This window comes from Chrysochloris asiatica, unplaced genomic scaffold, assembly GCF_000296735.1.
Source record: "Chrysochloris asiatica unplaced genomic scaffold, ChrAsi1.0 scaffold00017, whole genome shotgun sequence".
In the NCBI taxonomy this organism is placed as follows: Eukaryota; Metazoa; Chordata; class Mammalia; order Afrosoricida; family Chrysochloridae; genus Chrysochloris; species Chrysochloris asiatica.
In genome coordinates this window covers 27,908,102-27,922,149 of record NW_006408535.1, presented here as the reverse complement: position 1 = coordinate 27,922,149, position 14,048 = coordinate 27,908,102, and the positions used below count along the sequence as shown (strand labels likewise).

The window sequence follows — 14,048 nt, the reverse complement described above, 5'->3', positions numbered from 1 at the left end:
TAACCCAGAGCTCATATCCATACCCAGAGGCAGCTGCAGCAAAGACTGAATGGGAAGCAGATATCCCAGGAAGCAGAGGGGCTTGTGGGGAAGAGATGAGGGTGTGCTGAGGAGCATCTGGGAAGGATGGGAAGGCTGAGAGGGCATGAGTAAAATGACTCAAGGAGGAGGAGCCAGTATGTTGGGGTGTGGGGTTGAGGACAGGGATGGACAGTGTGGGTGGAGCTGCAGCAAAGTGAATCCTGAGGTCGCCATGGGGTGGGGGTGGGGGGCTCTCCAGGAATGTGAGGCCAAACAAATGAAGGGACCAGATATCTCACATAATACCTCAGACAATGCCAAGGCCTTGGTGGGTTACAGATAAGTGGGAGCGGGGTAAGGAAGGCAGGACAGCTCTGGGCTCTGCCACTGCTTCTTGCATTGGGCCCAGGTTCCTGTGGGGCTTCCGAGCATATTTTTCACTCACTGTGCCTGACCTCTGACTCCAGTCACTCACCACACCTCACCTCACCATTCCACTTTCCTGTCAGTGACCTCCTCCCCACTCACAGGTCCAAAGGGGCCTTCAGGACCCCATTTTAATTTTTCCTCAGTGACTTGTTCTGCAAGTTGGAACCTCAGATCCTTTGATCAGTCCCTGCATCCATCACCTTTCCTGGTTAATGGTGGCTGGAATGCTCCCTCAGAATGGTGTTTGGCTTCTCTTGGAACACAGCCCCTGTCAACTTGACTCAGGCTGGAACAAGGCCTTGATCAGGAAGACAGCTCAAAAGACTCATGCAGTCAGTTCTGCAGAAAGTTATCCAGGTTGTTTTCGTACAGGCAGGAAGGAAATAAGTGTCAGATTCAATACCAGCTCCCGCCTCTACCTCTGACTTGGACTTGGATAGAATTTGCCTCCCACATTCCTGGAAATCATAAACTCCACTACTGCTTGGTCAGAGCCATCTAGAAGGCAGCAGGAACCCCTGAAGAGATGAGGAGTGAGGGGTGGGACAGCAGCTTGAGGTGAGGGTGTGCTCCTGCCTAGGGTTGTGGAAGCATGGAACAGGTCCTGGGGACAGAGCTCCTGAGAACTGCAATGTTTGCACAGCTTTGAGTCTTCCAAATACTTCACATTTTGTGGAGGGCAAAATCAGTACTCAAAAACATGCTGAAGGATAAATGAGACCTTTATTAACGCCCAAGGCACATTTCAATGCAAAGGTGGTAGTGGTGGTGGTTATGTGCCCTGGAGTTGGTTCCAACTCATAGCAACAGTGTTTCTGAGGCTGTAAGTCTTTAGGGGAGCAGAAAGCCTCATCTTTGTCCCGTGGAACAGCTGGTAGTTTCGAACTGCTGACCTTAAGGTTTGCAGCCCGATTCGTGCAAAGGTAAAATGTCCAAAATAAAATGTTGGTACAAGGAAAGCAAAGACACAAAGAAGGACCTGTGAGGGTCCCTGAAACTCATTAAGGATGCACAGCATGTCGAGCATCTGAATGGATGAGAAAATCTGTCTTGTTCCACCGAGAAAGGCCACCCTTAGCTGTAGGAGATGTAGAGTTAGACACCAGGCCAGGCGCATTAGAATTTGCTAGCATAGAGGGTCATGATCCATTTGGGCATGCGGAGGAAGCCCGGCAAGTAGGAGGCCAGCCAACTCAGGCTGGGGACGTGGGTGAGAAGAGAACTCACTGACAGAAAATCTGGGACGGGGCGGCCTGGGGACAAGAGGAAGACGAGGAGGATTAGACCCTTATCTCTCACCCATTGGACACCCCAATCTTGGCTGAAGAGATTGAGTGGGATGTGAGGAGAGAAGGGACACAGAAAGAGCGAGGAGGAGTACGCAGGAACTGAGCTGCTCTTACCATCTACATCCTGGAGGCCGTAGCGTCGAGCAAGGTCACAGGATGGCAGCACCTTCCCACTCAGGCTCAGGATATCAGGGTCTGTGAGCACATGTATAGCTGGAGATGACACAGGAGCAGCGCAGGGGAACAGGGTTCGGGCTCAATGGGCAGGGCACCACTAAGAATTCAGTTTTGGGAAGGTTCCTGGGCCCCTGGCTCCTAACCACACCACCTAGCAACCAGTTCCCTAAGGGTTCCAAACCTCACACTGCGAATCCTGACCCTTTGGGCCTCTAGACATTAAAGAAAAGAAGAGTTTATTCCTAAGCCATTTCCCAAACCAGGACCCAGCTCTGGCTGACACTGTCCTGCATATCCTCCATGCCCTTTCTTGTGGCCAGTTGTCCCCAACCTTGTCACCTGTTGCCAAAGCCACAATACATTTGCCACTCATTTCCGTGGTCTCCGCAGATGAGAAAACAGATTTGATCTGAAACACAGGACAGAGAAATGAAGAGTTAATATTCAAAAGCATCCTCCCCCCCACCCCCCTTCAACTTCTACACAAGGAGAGGTCATCCTTGCTCCAGGGCAGGACCCACCCTTCCCCCACATCCTAATGAGCCTATACCCTGGTATCAGGGCCCACTGTCTTTCTGGAATGGGAGGATCTGGGGGTGCTGACTGATGTCTGGACCTTTCAGGTTAGTAGTTCAATGTGGGGGCCAAGAGCATGGGCTCCAGAGCTCTACAGCCTTTCTACTTTCCTAGTAAGCCTTCCTAGTTAGGACATGTGACTTTGAGCAAGCTCCTTACCCTCTCTGAGCTTCAGTTTCTCCATCTGTAAAGTGGAGATTGTATCTTCCTTACAGGATGAAGGGAACTAGCCTGTGTATATGGCTCAGCTCTGTGCTCTGGCCACAGTAAGTACTCGATGGGCTGGAGTAGTTACTATTGCTGTTGCGATGGTCATATCACTGTGGCTGGAGAGGCTGCTTCCTCTGCTTTCTCTGCCTCTCACACCCTCTCCCTTTGCCAACCTGCTTCATCAGGGGATCCTCAGTAGTGTCCTCCTTGGCTATGTGCTCCTTTAGCAGTTCTGTCTGCACCAGCCCCGGCCACAGAGACACGTAGCTGACCCCATGGTGTCGCAGCTCATGGGCGCAGTCAGCAGCAAGTCTGTCGCACTGTGGAGGGACAGAGGCAGGATGAGCATCAGAGCACTTGGCCATGTCATCTTCCTTCTCTACCCCTTCTCTGCCCCCTGTCCATCCTTGGAGCCCTGAGAGCTCAACAGCCCACCTTCTCCATTGAGATGCTACTCTGGCTGGTGCAGAGAAGCCCAAGCAAAGAAACTGTCCACAGAGGGGCAGAAGGAGAGGGGCGGCCTTATCGTTCCGACTGTATTTCCTGAGCCATGGGTAATATTACAGTTCCATAATGCTTTCTAGGCCATCTGCCACTGGGTCCTCACCGCAGCTTTGCCCACACCATAGGGAACGTTGAAGGCATACTGCAGTCCCCCAAGGGAGGAGATGACCACGATGAGCCCTCGGCCAGCTGGTACCATCAGCCGTGCCCCATACACGGAGCACAAGTAGTGGCCTCTGGAAGACAGGATGGGGGAAGAAAAAGGAATGAACACGGCTCAGTGCTCGGCTGCTGCTTCAGTGCCCCTTCTCCCTACACCATAGGCATCCTCTGCCCTCTAGTGGCTGTAATCAGCAGAGGAAAGACTGCAGACACGAAAGAGAAAAACCAACCAAGGGCAGATGAGAAATACTAATGGTTAGAAGATGTGATGGAATAAAACTCACAGTAGTAATGACAAACATAAAATACCTGGGGTGATGGGGGAGGATACTTAAATGCATGTTGTTGTTGTTAAGTGTCATTGAGTTGGTTCTGACTCACAGCTACCCTGTATAGGGTTACAGAGGAGCTGCTGGAAGGTTTGAACTGCCAACCTTGCAGTTCTTATCCTATAGCACCACACTAGGACTCCCAAGAAATGTATAGGAGACTTACAAATGTAAAAAAAGAAAGAAACCCTGTAAATTCTGTCCAATAGAAACAAATGCAGACAGAATTTGTTCACAGATAAAAAGAAGCAACATGTAAAACATCAATTCTAATGAAGTCAATCAATACATTACATTAAATTTTATGTCTATATTTTGATTTCTGGAAGAATTTTGGAGGACTTGATAAAATAATCAAAACCTCAATGAGCATAAACTGTGAGACTAGCTACGAAAACCCTGAAAAAAGAACAACAATGTATGGGGAGTAAGGAGGATGTGTTCCCCTCGTGTACTAAAATGGACAGTAATGACATTGTATCTCTTACCAGACAGACAAGTCTGTGGAACAAAATAGTCAAGAATCACATGAAAGTTTGAATGAGAATACAGTGTATATAAAGGGAGCATTTCAAGTCAATGGGGAAAGATGGCTCCTTCAAGAAATACATTCAGGAGGACTGGCCAGCCACAGTGGGGGTGGGTGAGGTGCTGGCTCTCTACTTCACTTGTTACTGCAAAATGAATTCCAAAAGGATTAAGTATTTGAATATAAAAAATGGAAGCACAAATGTATTAAACATTAAAAAAGAAAACATGCATGAAGCTGTTAATAAACTTCAGGTAAGAAGGAATTTTCTTAGTATGTGGGTTAATGTGCTGGATTACAAGGCTGGTTTGAATTGAAAGGTCTGTGGTTCAAGCTCACCACCTACTCCTTGGAAACCCTATACAGGGTTGCTATGAGTTGAAACTGACTTGATGCCACTTAACACCACCACCACCACCACCAAAATAGAAACTATAAGAAAAAAAGACAGATTTGATTTCTAAAAGTAAAACATATACATACATACACACACATACACATGAGAGAGCCTCAAAAAATGTGTGGAAAAATTGTATTATCTTGTAAATCCATTTTTTCAATGAACATTTTGTTATATATATATGTGTGTGTGTGTGTGTGTTTGTGTGTGTGAGTATATATGGAGTCTTGGTGTGGCGCCGCAGGACAAGCACTCGACCTCAAGGTCAGTTTGAACCTCAAGGTTGGTGGTTCAAACTCACCAGCTGCTCCTCAAAAATCCTACACCGAGCCACTATGAGTTGGAACTGACTCAATGGCACACACAACAATAACAATAGGTGGAGTGGGGCATGTGGTGGCTTCAACACTAGCTGTAAACCACAGGGTCACTATGAGCTGGCACTTATCAACAATTTACATACAGTGTCTTGGAGAAAGATGGGTCTGTCTGCTCCAGTAAAGATTTACCGTCTCAGACTCTATGTAGAGGGTGACTGTGTTGGAATCAACTAGATGGCAGTGGGTTTGGATATATACAGTGTGTGGACAGTTTGCATGCAAAAAAATAAATGGAGGAAATATTTATAAAATATATGTCAAAGAAATCTTGTTGTACAAAGATCTCTTATAAATCAGTGTGAAAAGACTAATGTATGAGTTATTGTTATCATGACTAATAGTGATTATCAAAACTGTAAAGGTAGAAGGTTTGTAACATAAAGGGGGGAGTAATTCATCTTACAGTCCAGGAAAAGAGGTTCCTAGGACCATCAAGGGAGAAGAGCATGAGCGGAATGTGGGATCCTATCCAGAGAAGCAGCGACACCAAAGATGGAGGCAGAGATGAGGACATAGATAGAGCAGCTGAGGACTCTAGACTCATGGAAAGAGAAAGGCTGTGTGCTGGTGGCCAGGAGGCAGGCTTGTAGAATGTTCTTTTGGGTTGTTTAAATGATTATATACTCCTGAGTGTTTTTGTGCACATCAAAAAATAAACAAACAGGGAATAGACGCAAATACTGTTGAATGATAATGAGGGAGGGGATTGTAATCATTGCAATGAAACAAAATACTATAGGATGAGTGTAAAACTGGTGTTCTCCCATGTAAATTGTCACTCAATTCACATTTAAAGCTTAAAAAAAAAAGACTAATGTAATAATACAAATGTTAATTCATAAAAGAATACAGTCAATAAATAAAAGGGAAAAAAAGCTCAACCTCACTAATAATTAAAGAAATGTCAATGAAGACAACATTGAGATATTTTTGACTTGTTAGGGTTTTGATAAAGATGGAAAGTCTTGCACTATTGAGGACATGGGGGAAAGATACTCTCCTTTGTTCTCATGCCATTATAAACTAATGGGATCTTTTATACGCCCACTAGACTATTTTCTAGATATTAAAAAGAATGAGAGCTATTTATGAGAAAAATCGGAAAGAATCTATGTCGTTGTTAAGTGCTGTCAAGTCAGTTTCAGTTCATAGCAAGCCTATATGGGGTTTCTGAGTAGTGGCTAGTGGGTTTTACCTGCTGACCTTGTGGTTAGCGGTCCAGTGTTTATCCTACAGTGCCACATCCCAGATTATTCATAGCTATTTGTGTTGGAAGAAGGACAGCCAGATGCTCTTTAGAAGCCAAGATGGCAAAACTTGTCTCTCATACTTTGAACATATTATCAGGAGGAAAAATCATGCTTGGTAAAGTGGAGGGAAGACCCCCAACGATATGGATTGACACAGTGGCAGCAGCAGTGGGCTCAAGCGCAACAACAATTGTGAGGATAGGATGGTGTAGGACTGGGCAGAGTTTCATTCTGTTGTACACAGGATCACTACAAGTTGGCGTAGACTTGATAGCACCTATCAACAACAACAAGCTCCAGGGAAGGAGGGATGAGTAGTAGTGAGAAAAATAAGATTACACAGGTCTTTTGATTTTTGTTTTGTGGAAAAATTCCATTATCTTTTAATTCCATTTTTCCATGAACTTTTTGAAGTCCTCTTGTATAATACATATTTGGTAATAAAAACAAACAATTCTTTTGCCATGGGTAACAATTGGTGTTGTTGTTAAGTGCCTTCGAGTCAATTCCAACCCACAGCGACCCTGTATTGGGAACAATTAGGATCTTCCAAATTAAAACAAGTCCAGATGTAAGATACGGTTCAAACACACTCCTCAGCCACTCCTCAGAAACCCTATACAAGTTGCTATGAGTTGGAACCAACTCGGTGGCACTTAACAAAATTAAAACAAATAGAGTTAGAGTTTCAAAAGGAAGGCCCAGTCCAAGGTAACGCAGAGGAAAGGTGCTATGAATGTGTGTGTATGTGGGGGCGAGGGGCTGCAGTGATAGGTATTGGTGGGCTACCAGGATTATTATAATGTGGCCTTTACTTGGACAATTAATTCATCAGGGCCCAGGGTCTGGGGGTCTGAGCCTCGGCCCGTGGGCTCAAAATCCTGAGCCTCAAGAGATGAGGATGTGGAAAGACCCTCTCTTTGGAGGGCTATGGAAGTGGGCACTGCCAATTTCCAGATCTCTGAGCTTTCTTTTCATGCCTCTAGGCTGATCATCTCCCTCTGTACGTACAATCTTTCTTCCATTTTGGAAATCATAACCACACTCTATTCCTGCATATTTTGGATTGCTTTCAGAGTACCAGAATTGGAGCCGTGGTGTTCTTAAACACTCATCACAGATTTATAGATAATCTCTTGAATGCTCCCACGTTCATTGAGTGTAGTTTAATTATCTGAGGGATAAATAATGATAAATTAGTAATAGACAGAGACATAAAACCCAAACCAGTTGCTATCGAGTCAGTTCTGGCTCATGAAGACCCCATTTGCATCCAAGCAGAATTGTGTCCTATGGAATTTTCAATGGCTGCCTTTTCGGAAGTAGATCACCAGGCCTTTCTTCTGAGGTACCTTGCTTGGGTGGATTTCAATCTTCAATCTTCTGGTTAATAGCCAAGCACAGTAAGCACTGGCTCCACCCAAGGACTCAGCTGGTACATATTAGGTTGCATCAATCCCAAATGTTGTTTTTTCCTTCACTCCTGTGTCAAATAAGTGGGTCTCTTGACAACCCTGTTTCCTCTCCTCTGATCTGGGAATACCCATGTATGTCTATGGGTCAGGAGTTAGGATGTGGAAAGGAGGGCTGGCACTCACTTTTTCTTATTAATCTTGTCTGGATCTAAAGTAAAGCCATTTTTTAACTCTAGCCATTTTGGTGTACCTATTGAGGGAAGGAGGCTTCCACGATTTGGGCTGTGAACCTTAAGGTCAGCAGTTCAAAACTAACAGCTGTTCTGCAAGAAAAAAATGAGGCTTTCTGCTCCCGTAGAGATTTACAGCCTCAGAAACTCTGTATAGGGTGGCTATGGGTCAGAACCGACTCCACGGCACAGAACCATCACCACTACCAAGGAAGGAGAGCAGCCAAAGGCTTATTCTGATAAAAATGACTGATAGAAAAAAGGCAAAAGTTGACATTGCCAGGTGTAGATGTACCTGGAAGACAGTTCTACAGATGTGTTTGGTAGGACAAATGGGACAGAAAGGAGAAGAGATAGGGGAGGGCTAGAAAGAACAGGAGAGGAGGGCTTATGCAGCAAGGCCTCAGTCCTCAACCTTTGGTCTGGCTAAAGGAACAAGGGGAGCTGAGGCCCATGTAATGGGGCAAGGGGGGGCACCCACCTGAGTCCGACATTGTTGATGTCATCCCACAAGGAGGTGGGGCTTTCCCAGAACGCTTTCTTGTTGTTGAGGATCACCTAGAAGGCATGAGGAGGGTGATGGTCTGAAGGCAAGAGGGTATGAGGGGTTGGGTAACAGATGGGACAATGAGAGGAGTTCGAGGGGAAGTCAGAAGCACGGAGCTGGGATTAGAGTTCAAAGTGCACCTGGACCCCGGCATAGGCATTGTTGACTAGCACATCCAGGCGCCCATGCTGCTCACGGTCCACCTGCTCAAACAGGCTTCGCACTTCGCTCTCCTGGCTTGAATCACACACCACGGGCACACATCGGCCTCCTCGGGATTGTGCCTGGAGAGGGACAGAGGGCATATAAATTCACAGTTGCCTATGACATAATGTAACTTCCCCAGCCAAAGTGGGCCTGGGAGCCACAGCAGGCATAGCTACCAACTGAGGGAACATGTCAGGTCATACTGCCCTCTGGTGTCTATTTGAGGAGTTTCATGAATGATAGTCCTTCCTCCACTCCGTAGGCTCCAGAGCCAGGTGGATCGGGATCTCTTATTTAGAATGAACATTCACTGCACTTTAAGGACAAATAGGAGGAAAATTCTCTAGAGAAATGAGTAACTATCCTTTCCTTATCTTTGGTGGTTCCCATCTCCCATCACTCACCTTGAGCTACCATATGATTCCAGTCCTCTTACCATCATTCTATCTCTTGGTAACTGAGATATCAAAGCTCTTATGCAGGACATATTTCTACTTCCCATTCGGCTGTGTTCTTTATAAATGCTCTCCCTCCTCTAACTTCAGAGGAAGACTGGTGAGTTATTCAAGAACAAACCTCCTATCCTCCTGATTCATGCTCCAGATTCCACCTTTTACCTTCTTGCCTGAGCTGCTATAATGCCTTCTGACTGCTCGCCTGACCCTAAATTAATTCTACACACTATAGTCAATAAAGCAGTTCGAAACTACCAGCTGCTCTGCGGGAGAAAGATGAGGCTTTCTGCTTCCGTCAAGATTTACAGCCTCGGAAACCTGTTCAGGGTCGCTATGGGTCGGAACCGACTCGACGGCACTTAACAACAACAACAACAACAACAACCTCAAGGTCAGCAGTTCCAAGCTACCAGCAGTTCCAAGCTACCAGCAGTTCCAAGCTACCAGCAGTTCCAAGCTACCAGCAGTTCCAAGCTACCAGCCGTTCCGTGGGAGAAAGATGAGGCTTTCTGCTCCTGTAAAGATTTCTAGCCTCGGAAACCCTGTACAGGGTCGCTATGAGTCAGAACCGACTCCACGGCACACAACCATCACTACACAGCATATAACCATCACTCACTAAGAGTTGGAACTGGTTCCACGGTACTTAACAACAACAATGACCATGACCACAGTCAGTAAGAACAATCTCAAACACAGATCTGGCCATTTTATTCTTCAGTTCCAACTGGATCCTGAGGATGTAAACGTTTCAAAAACCTCATGAGATACTGGCACATCTGAATTGGGTGACTTCAGAAGGAAGTTAACAACTCCATTTTGAATTAAACTAAGTATTGATTTATAATTTTTTTTTCATTTCTAATTTTTTAAAGAAGGCATTCAGTCTTTTTGTCAAAAGTGTTGCTGCTTGAAAAACAAAGAAGGCAAAAGTCAGGATCTCTAACCTGGATAAAGAATTGCTTGCTGCCTGTTAAGAATGTTTGTGCAGCTGGCTGCAGAGAAGGCAGGTGCCTTGGTCAGCAGGAAGTTAGGAAACAGAACTGAAAAGGTTAAATGAAGTTAGAACATGTAAATAACTTTATAGCAAAGTATGTATCAAGACTCCCAAATTACAGTTTAACTCCCTGGGATTTTGTACTGTGTTTCTACTGGTGGTGTGCTGTGGAGTAGTCTGATCATAGCTACACGACAGGACCCTGTTGAGGCTATAAATCTTTACTGGAGCGGAACACCTCAGTACTTTGTAAAGTTGTTACTAAGGAAAAGACTAAGTTTGTTAGACTGCAGGTGTAACAGAAAATTAGCCCCTGGCATGAAGCTTTATTAAACAGTTCTCAGGATATTATAACCTCAGAACTCAGAATGTAACAAAAAAGTTTATGATGCTAAGAAAATGTTTTAGTTTGTAATTTAACAAATGCATTGTAACTGTTGCCATGATTCCTCTCCCTCCCCATGTGCCTGTCGGCACAAATCTTTTGTTTGGTGGTTGGTAGTGGTGGTGTACCTCCCAGTTGGTTCGGATTCAGAGTGAGCCAGTGTAGGGTTTCCGGCTGTACATTTTTGCAGGAGCAGAAAGTCTCATCTTTCTCCCAAAGAGCAACTGGTAGATTCAAATTGCTGACCTTGCAGTTAGCAGTCCATTTTGTAATCCACTACACTACCAGGCTCCTTAATCTTTTTTTAAATACATGATTTTAAACCCTTACTGTTCTCCCTGCATGGGAAAATTTTGCATGGATGTCTGTAAATATTTTCCCATTTCACAAAATGATTTTCATTCTTTCAATAAGATTTTTGTTTCAATTTCTATTGGAGTTCAGTCTAGTGTTTTCACTAAAACAATCCCCATCTCTTAAAGAATAAAGTCAGTGTTCTCTACCACAGCTTTCTAAGACCCATTCTCTGCTTCCTGCCCACACTGTTCTCTTAGGTTCTGACAGTACTTGTCACGACAAACACATTCTGTCATCACTCACTGTCTGTCTGCTTGTGGATCCCCCTTTGCTAAAGGCTTTCCTAAATTTCCTTACCTGTTTCTCACCTTTTAAGACTCAGTTTAAAAACCACCTTCTCCAGGGACTTTACCTGACCATTCCTCATATGATCTCCATGGTCCCCTTCTGCACTTTCAGTATATTCCATGCACACCTTCCTCTTACTATTTACCATGTTCATATTACATTGCGATGATCAGTCTCTGCATCTGGTTTCTTTTTGAATTTTATCTTTTAAGAGTAGAGATTATATTTCAGTAACCTTGGCAATTTCAGTGCTTTTCCTAGTGCCTGCAAATCACAGGCACCCAAATATTTATTGCACTGAAATCTAGTAGGGAAGCCTAAGATTTTATTATGAATTCAGTGAAGGTTTACTACAAGATCATCAGTTTCACATTTTAAAAAATCACACACTTTGCTTCATCTCCGTGATTGCAATCCCCTCCATGCAACAACAGTGATCCCATTTCCTCCCTGGGGTTCTATTTCCATTCCAACCCCCTTTGCATCCCTTCTCAACTTTGTCCTTGGGTAAATGTTGCCCTTTTGATTTTGAATGATTAACCATTCCATGGTGAGCACACCTCACCAGTATTGTCCCTGCCACATATCCATCTACTGCTTGGTTGAAAATTGGGCCACAAGGAGAGTTCCTTTCCAGGCCTGAGGGGTGGTCAAGGCCCATAGTCTCAGGTTTCTCCCATCTCTTTATGATCAGTAAGCCTGGTCTTTGTTAAAAAAAACAAAAAACAACAACAAAAAAAACCCACTGAGTTTTGTTCCACATTTTCTGCCACTCTACCCCAGACCTTTTAATGTGCTCCTCTTTCAGAGCAGTTGGTAGTGGTAGCTGGGCACCGTCTAATTCTTCTGGTTTCAGAGTCTTGGGAACAGATGTTCACAGGTTCCAGTAGTACACTGTACTAATTGATTCCAAGCCTCTTCAATTCTTACCACTCTTCTTTCTTTCGCACATGGAGAGACCAATAGCTGTTATCAGACAGCCGCCCATGAGCTTTTAAGATTTCAGCTGCTACTCACCAAAGTAGGATGTAGAACACTATCTTTGTGGCCTACATTATGCCAGTTGACTATGATGTACCTTGAGACTATGGTTCTGAGACCCCGGTCCCAGCAACTCATTGCCTTAAGATGTTTGGTAGTATCTAAGAACTTTTCATCATTTTATTCACTGTATGCTACATCACATTTATAGTTGTGTTTGCTGGAAAGGTAAATACCCATGTACAAATATCTTCCTTCAAACTCTTTTATTTTTGTGATGTTGTTGTTGTTGGGTGCCATGGAATTGGTACCGACTCATAGCAACCCTATGCACAACAGAACAAAACACTGCCCAATCCTGGGCCAACCTCACAATCGTTGCTATGTGTGAGCCCACTGATGCTGCCACTGCGCCAATCCATCTCGTTGGGGTCTTCCTCTTTATCTCTGACCCTCCAAACACGATATCCAAACACGATATCCTTCTCCATTGATAAATATGTATCCCACTCTTCCTCACACACCCACTCAACCTGTGTCTCTGTTCATGTATCTACCTACAGAACACTGCTGTTCCAAGATTGTGTATATATCACTATTTACCTCTAACCCCTTTAGCATTTGAATACATCCCTGTGTCTTCATGTATCTTCATTATTCTTCTGCCAACCTCTCTTTTCTTGCATATTGCCCTCCCACACACTGAGTTAACATGTGTCTACCCTCTAGCCTGTGAAGTACTTTCCCTTCACTGCCACCATCAAATATTTTTCTTTTTTTTTACCATAAGAACCTTTTCTTGATCAGAGAGCAGGACCCTACCCAGAGAAGCAGCGATGCCTAAGATGGAGGCAGAGACGATGACGTGGAGAGACGGAGCAGCTGAGGACTTTAGACCCAGAGAGGGAGAGGGGCAGGCTTGCAGGGTATATACTCTTTGGTTGGTTGATGATGCACGGAGGGAATTGTAACCATGGCAATGAAATGATATACGATAGGATGAATATAAAACTAATGTTCTTCCATGTAAACTATCATATAATTCACAATAAAACATTTAAAACAAACAAACAACAACAACAACAAAAAAAACCCCTTTTTCTGAGTTTTTACAGTAGAGGTCTCATGCATTATTTGTCTTTTTGTGACTTATTTCACTCAGCACAGTGTCCCCCAGGTTCATCCATGGGAAGTCTAAATTGCAAATGAGAATAAACAGTTCAATAAATTTTTGCCCAATACAGAGTGAAGCACAGGTCTATAACCCTGTTGCCATTGCAAAATTCCAGAAGGGCTCAAACAGAAAGTTTTCTTAAGTAAAACTTAGTGGCCAAACTTGACCTGATGTAACGTTATTGATGGTGTTTATCTAGCCCACTTTGAGTAAGTAGCCCACTTTGAGTAAGTATTCCTGTTTTGTTGAGGAACATTATGGTGTGGGGTAAAGGACTATAGGAGAAGTGGAGAAGGAAAGTTAATCCGAAAGGCTCACTTAGGTGATTCTTCCTACTGTGGCATCGGAAGCACTCACCTCCTCAGCAGTGGCCCGGAGTGTGTCCATATAGCGGCCAGTGATGTACACTGTGGCTCCCGCTTGGCAGAGCTGCAAGGCGATGCCACGACCGATTCCTCTAGAGGCACCAGTTACCACACACACTTGGCCCTTCATGGGAACTGTCAAGATTCAGAAAGAAATGGAAAAAACTGAAGAAGCAAAGAATTGCTTTGAGGGGATCCTATAAATTCTGTGTGGAATGGGGGCAACTGGAGCAATAAGGGGAGCAAAGATTGGGATCTTATGAGGGGAGAAGATAAATTTCAGATGGGATCACTGAGTAGGGTGCCAGGACAAGGCTACTGTCCCTTTTGGGAGGTCTATGGAGTGAAGGCGTCCTAGTGGGGCACTGTAGGATAAACACTAGATTGCTAA

The 14,048-nt window shown here is 44.5% G+C and overlaps 1 protein-coding gene across 1 annotated transcript; it reads right to left on the bottom strand.

The window, feature by feature from the left end:
• Nucleotides 1-1,566: 1,566 nt before the first annotated feature.
• Nucleotides 1,567-13,817, bottom strand: DHRS1 (dehydrogenase/reductase (SDR family) member 1). The gene is made up of 8 exons (XM_006835387.1): nt 13,650-13,817; nt 8,589-8,732; nt 8,383-8,459; nt 3,310-3,442; nt 2,876-3,022; nt 2,256-2,325; nt 1,854-1,934; nt 1,567-1,703 (listed from the first exon to the last, which is right to left on the bottom strand). The coding sequence occupies exons 1-8, from the start codon at nt 13,785-13,787 to the stop codon at nt 1,567-1,569; spliced, it is 927 nt and encodes a 308-aa protein (XP_006835450.1). The 5' UTR covers nt 13,788-13,817.
• Nucleotides 13,818-14,048: the final 231 nt, after the last annotated feature.

What these genes read in the sequence shown, in the direction of transcription:
- DHRS1 (XM_006835387.1), bottom strand. Translation starts at nt 13,787, where the DNA reads ATGAAGGGCCAAGTGTGTGTGGTAACTGGTGCCTCTAGAGGAATCGGT. An exon ending in TCCGGGCCACTGCTGAGGAG is followed by an intron (nt 8,733 to 13,649) that starts GTGAGTGCTTCC and finishes GTCCCTCTCCAG; the next exon opens with GCACAATCCCGAGGAGGCCG. An exon ending in AGGATCCCCTGATGAAGCAG is followed by an intron (nt 2,326 to 2,875) that starts GTTGGCAAAGGG and finishes CCTGTGTTTCAG; the next exon opens with ATCAAATCTGTTTTCTCATC.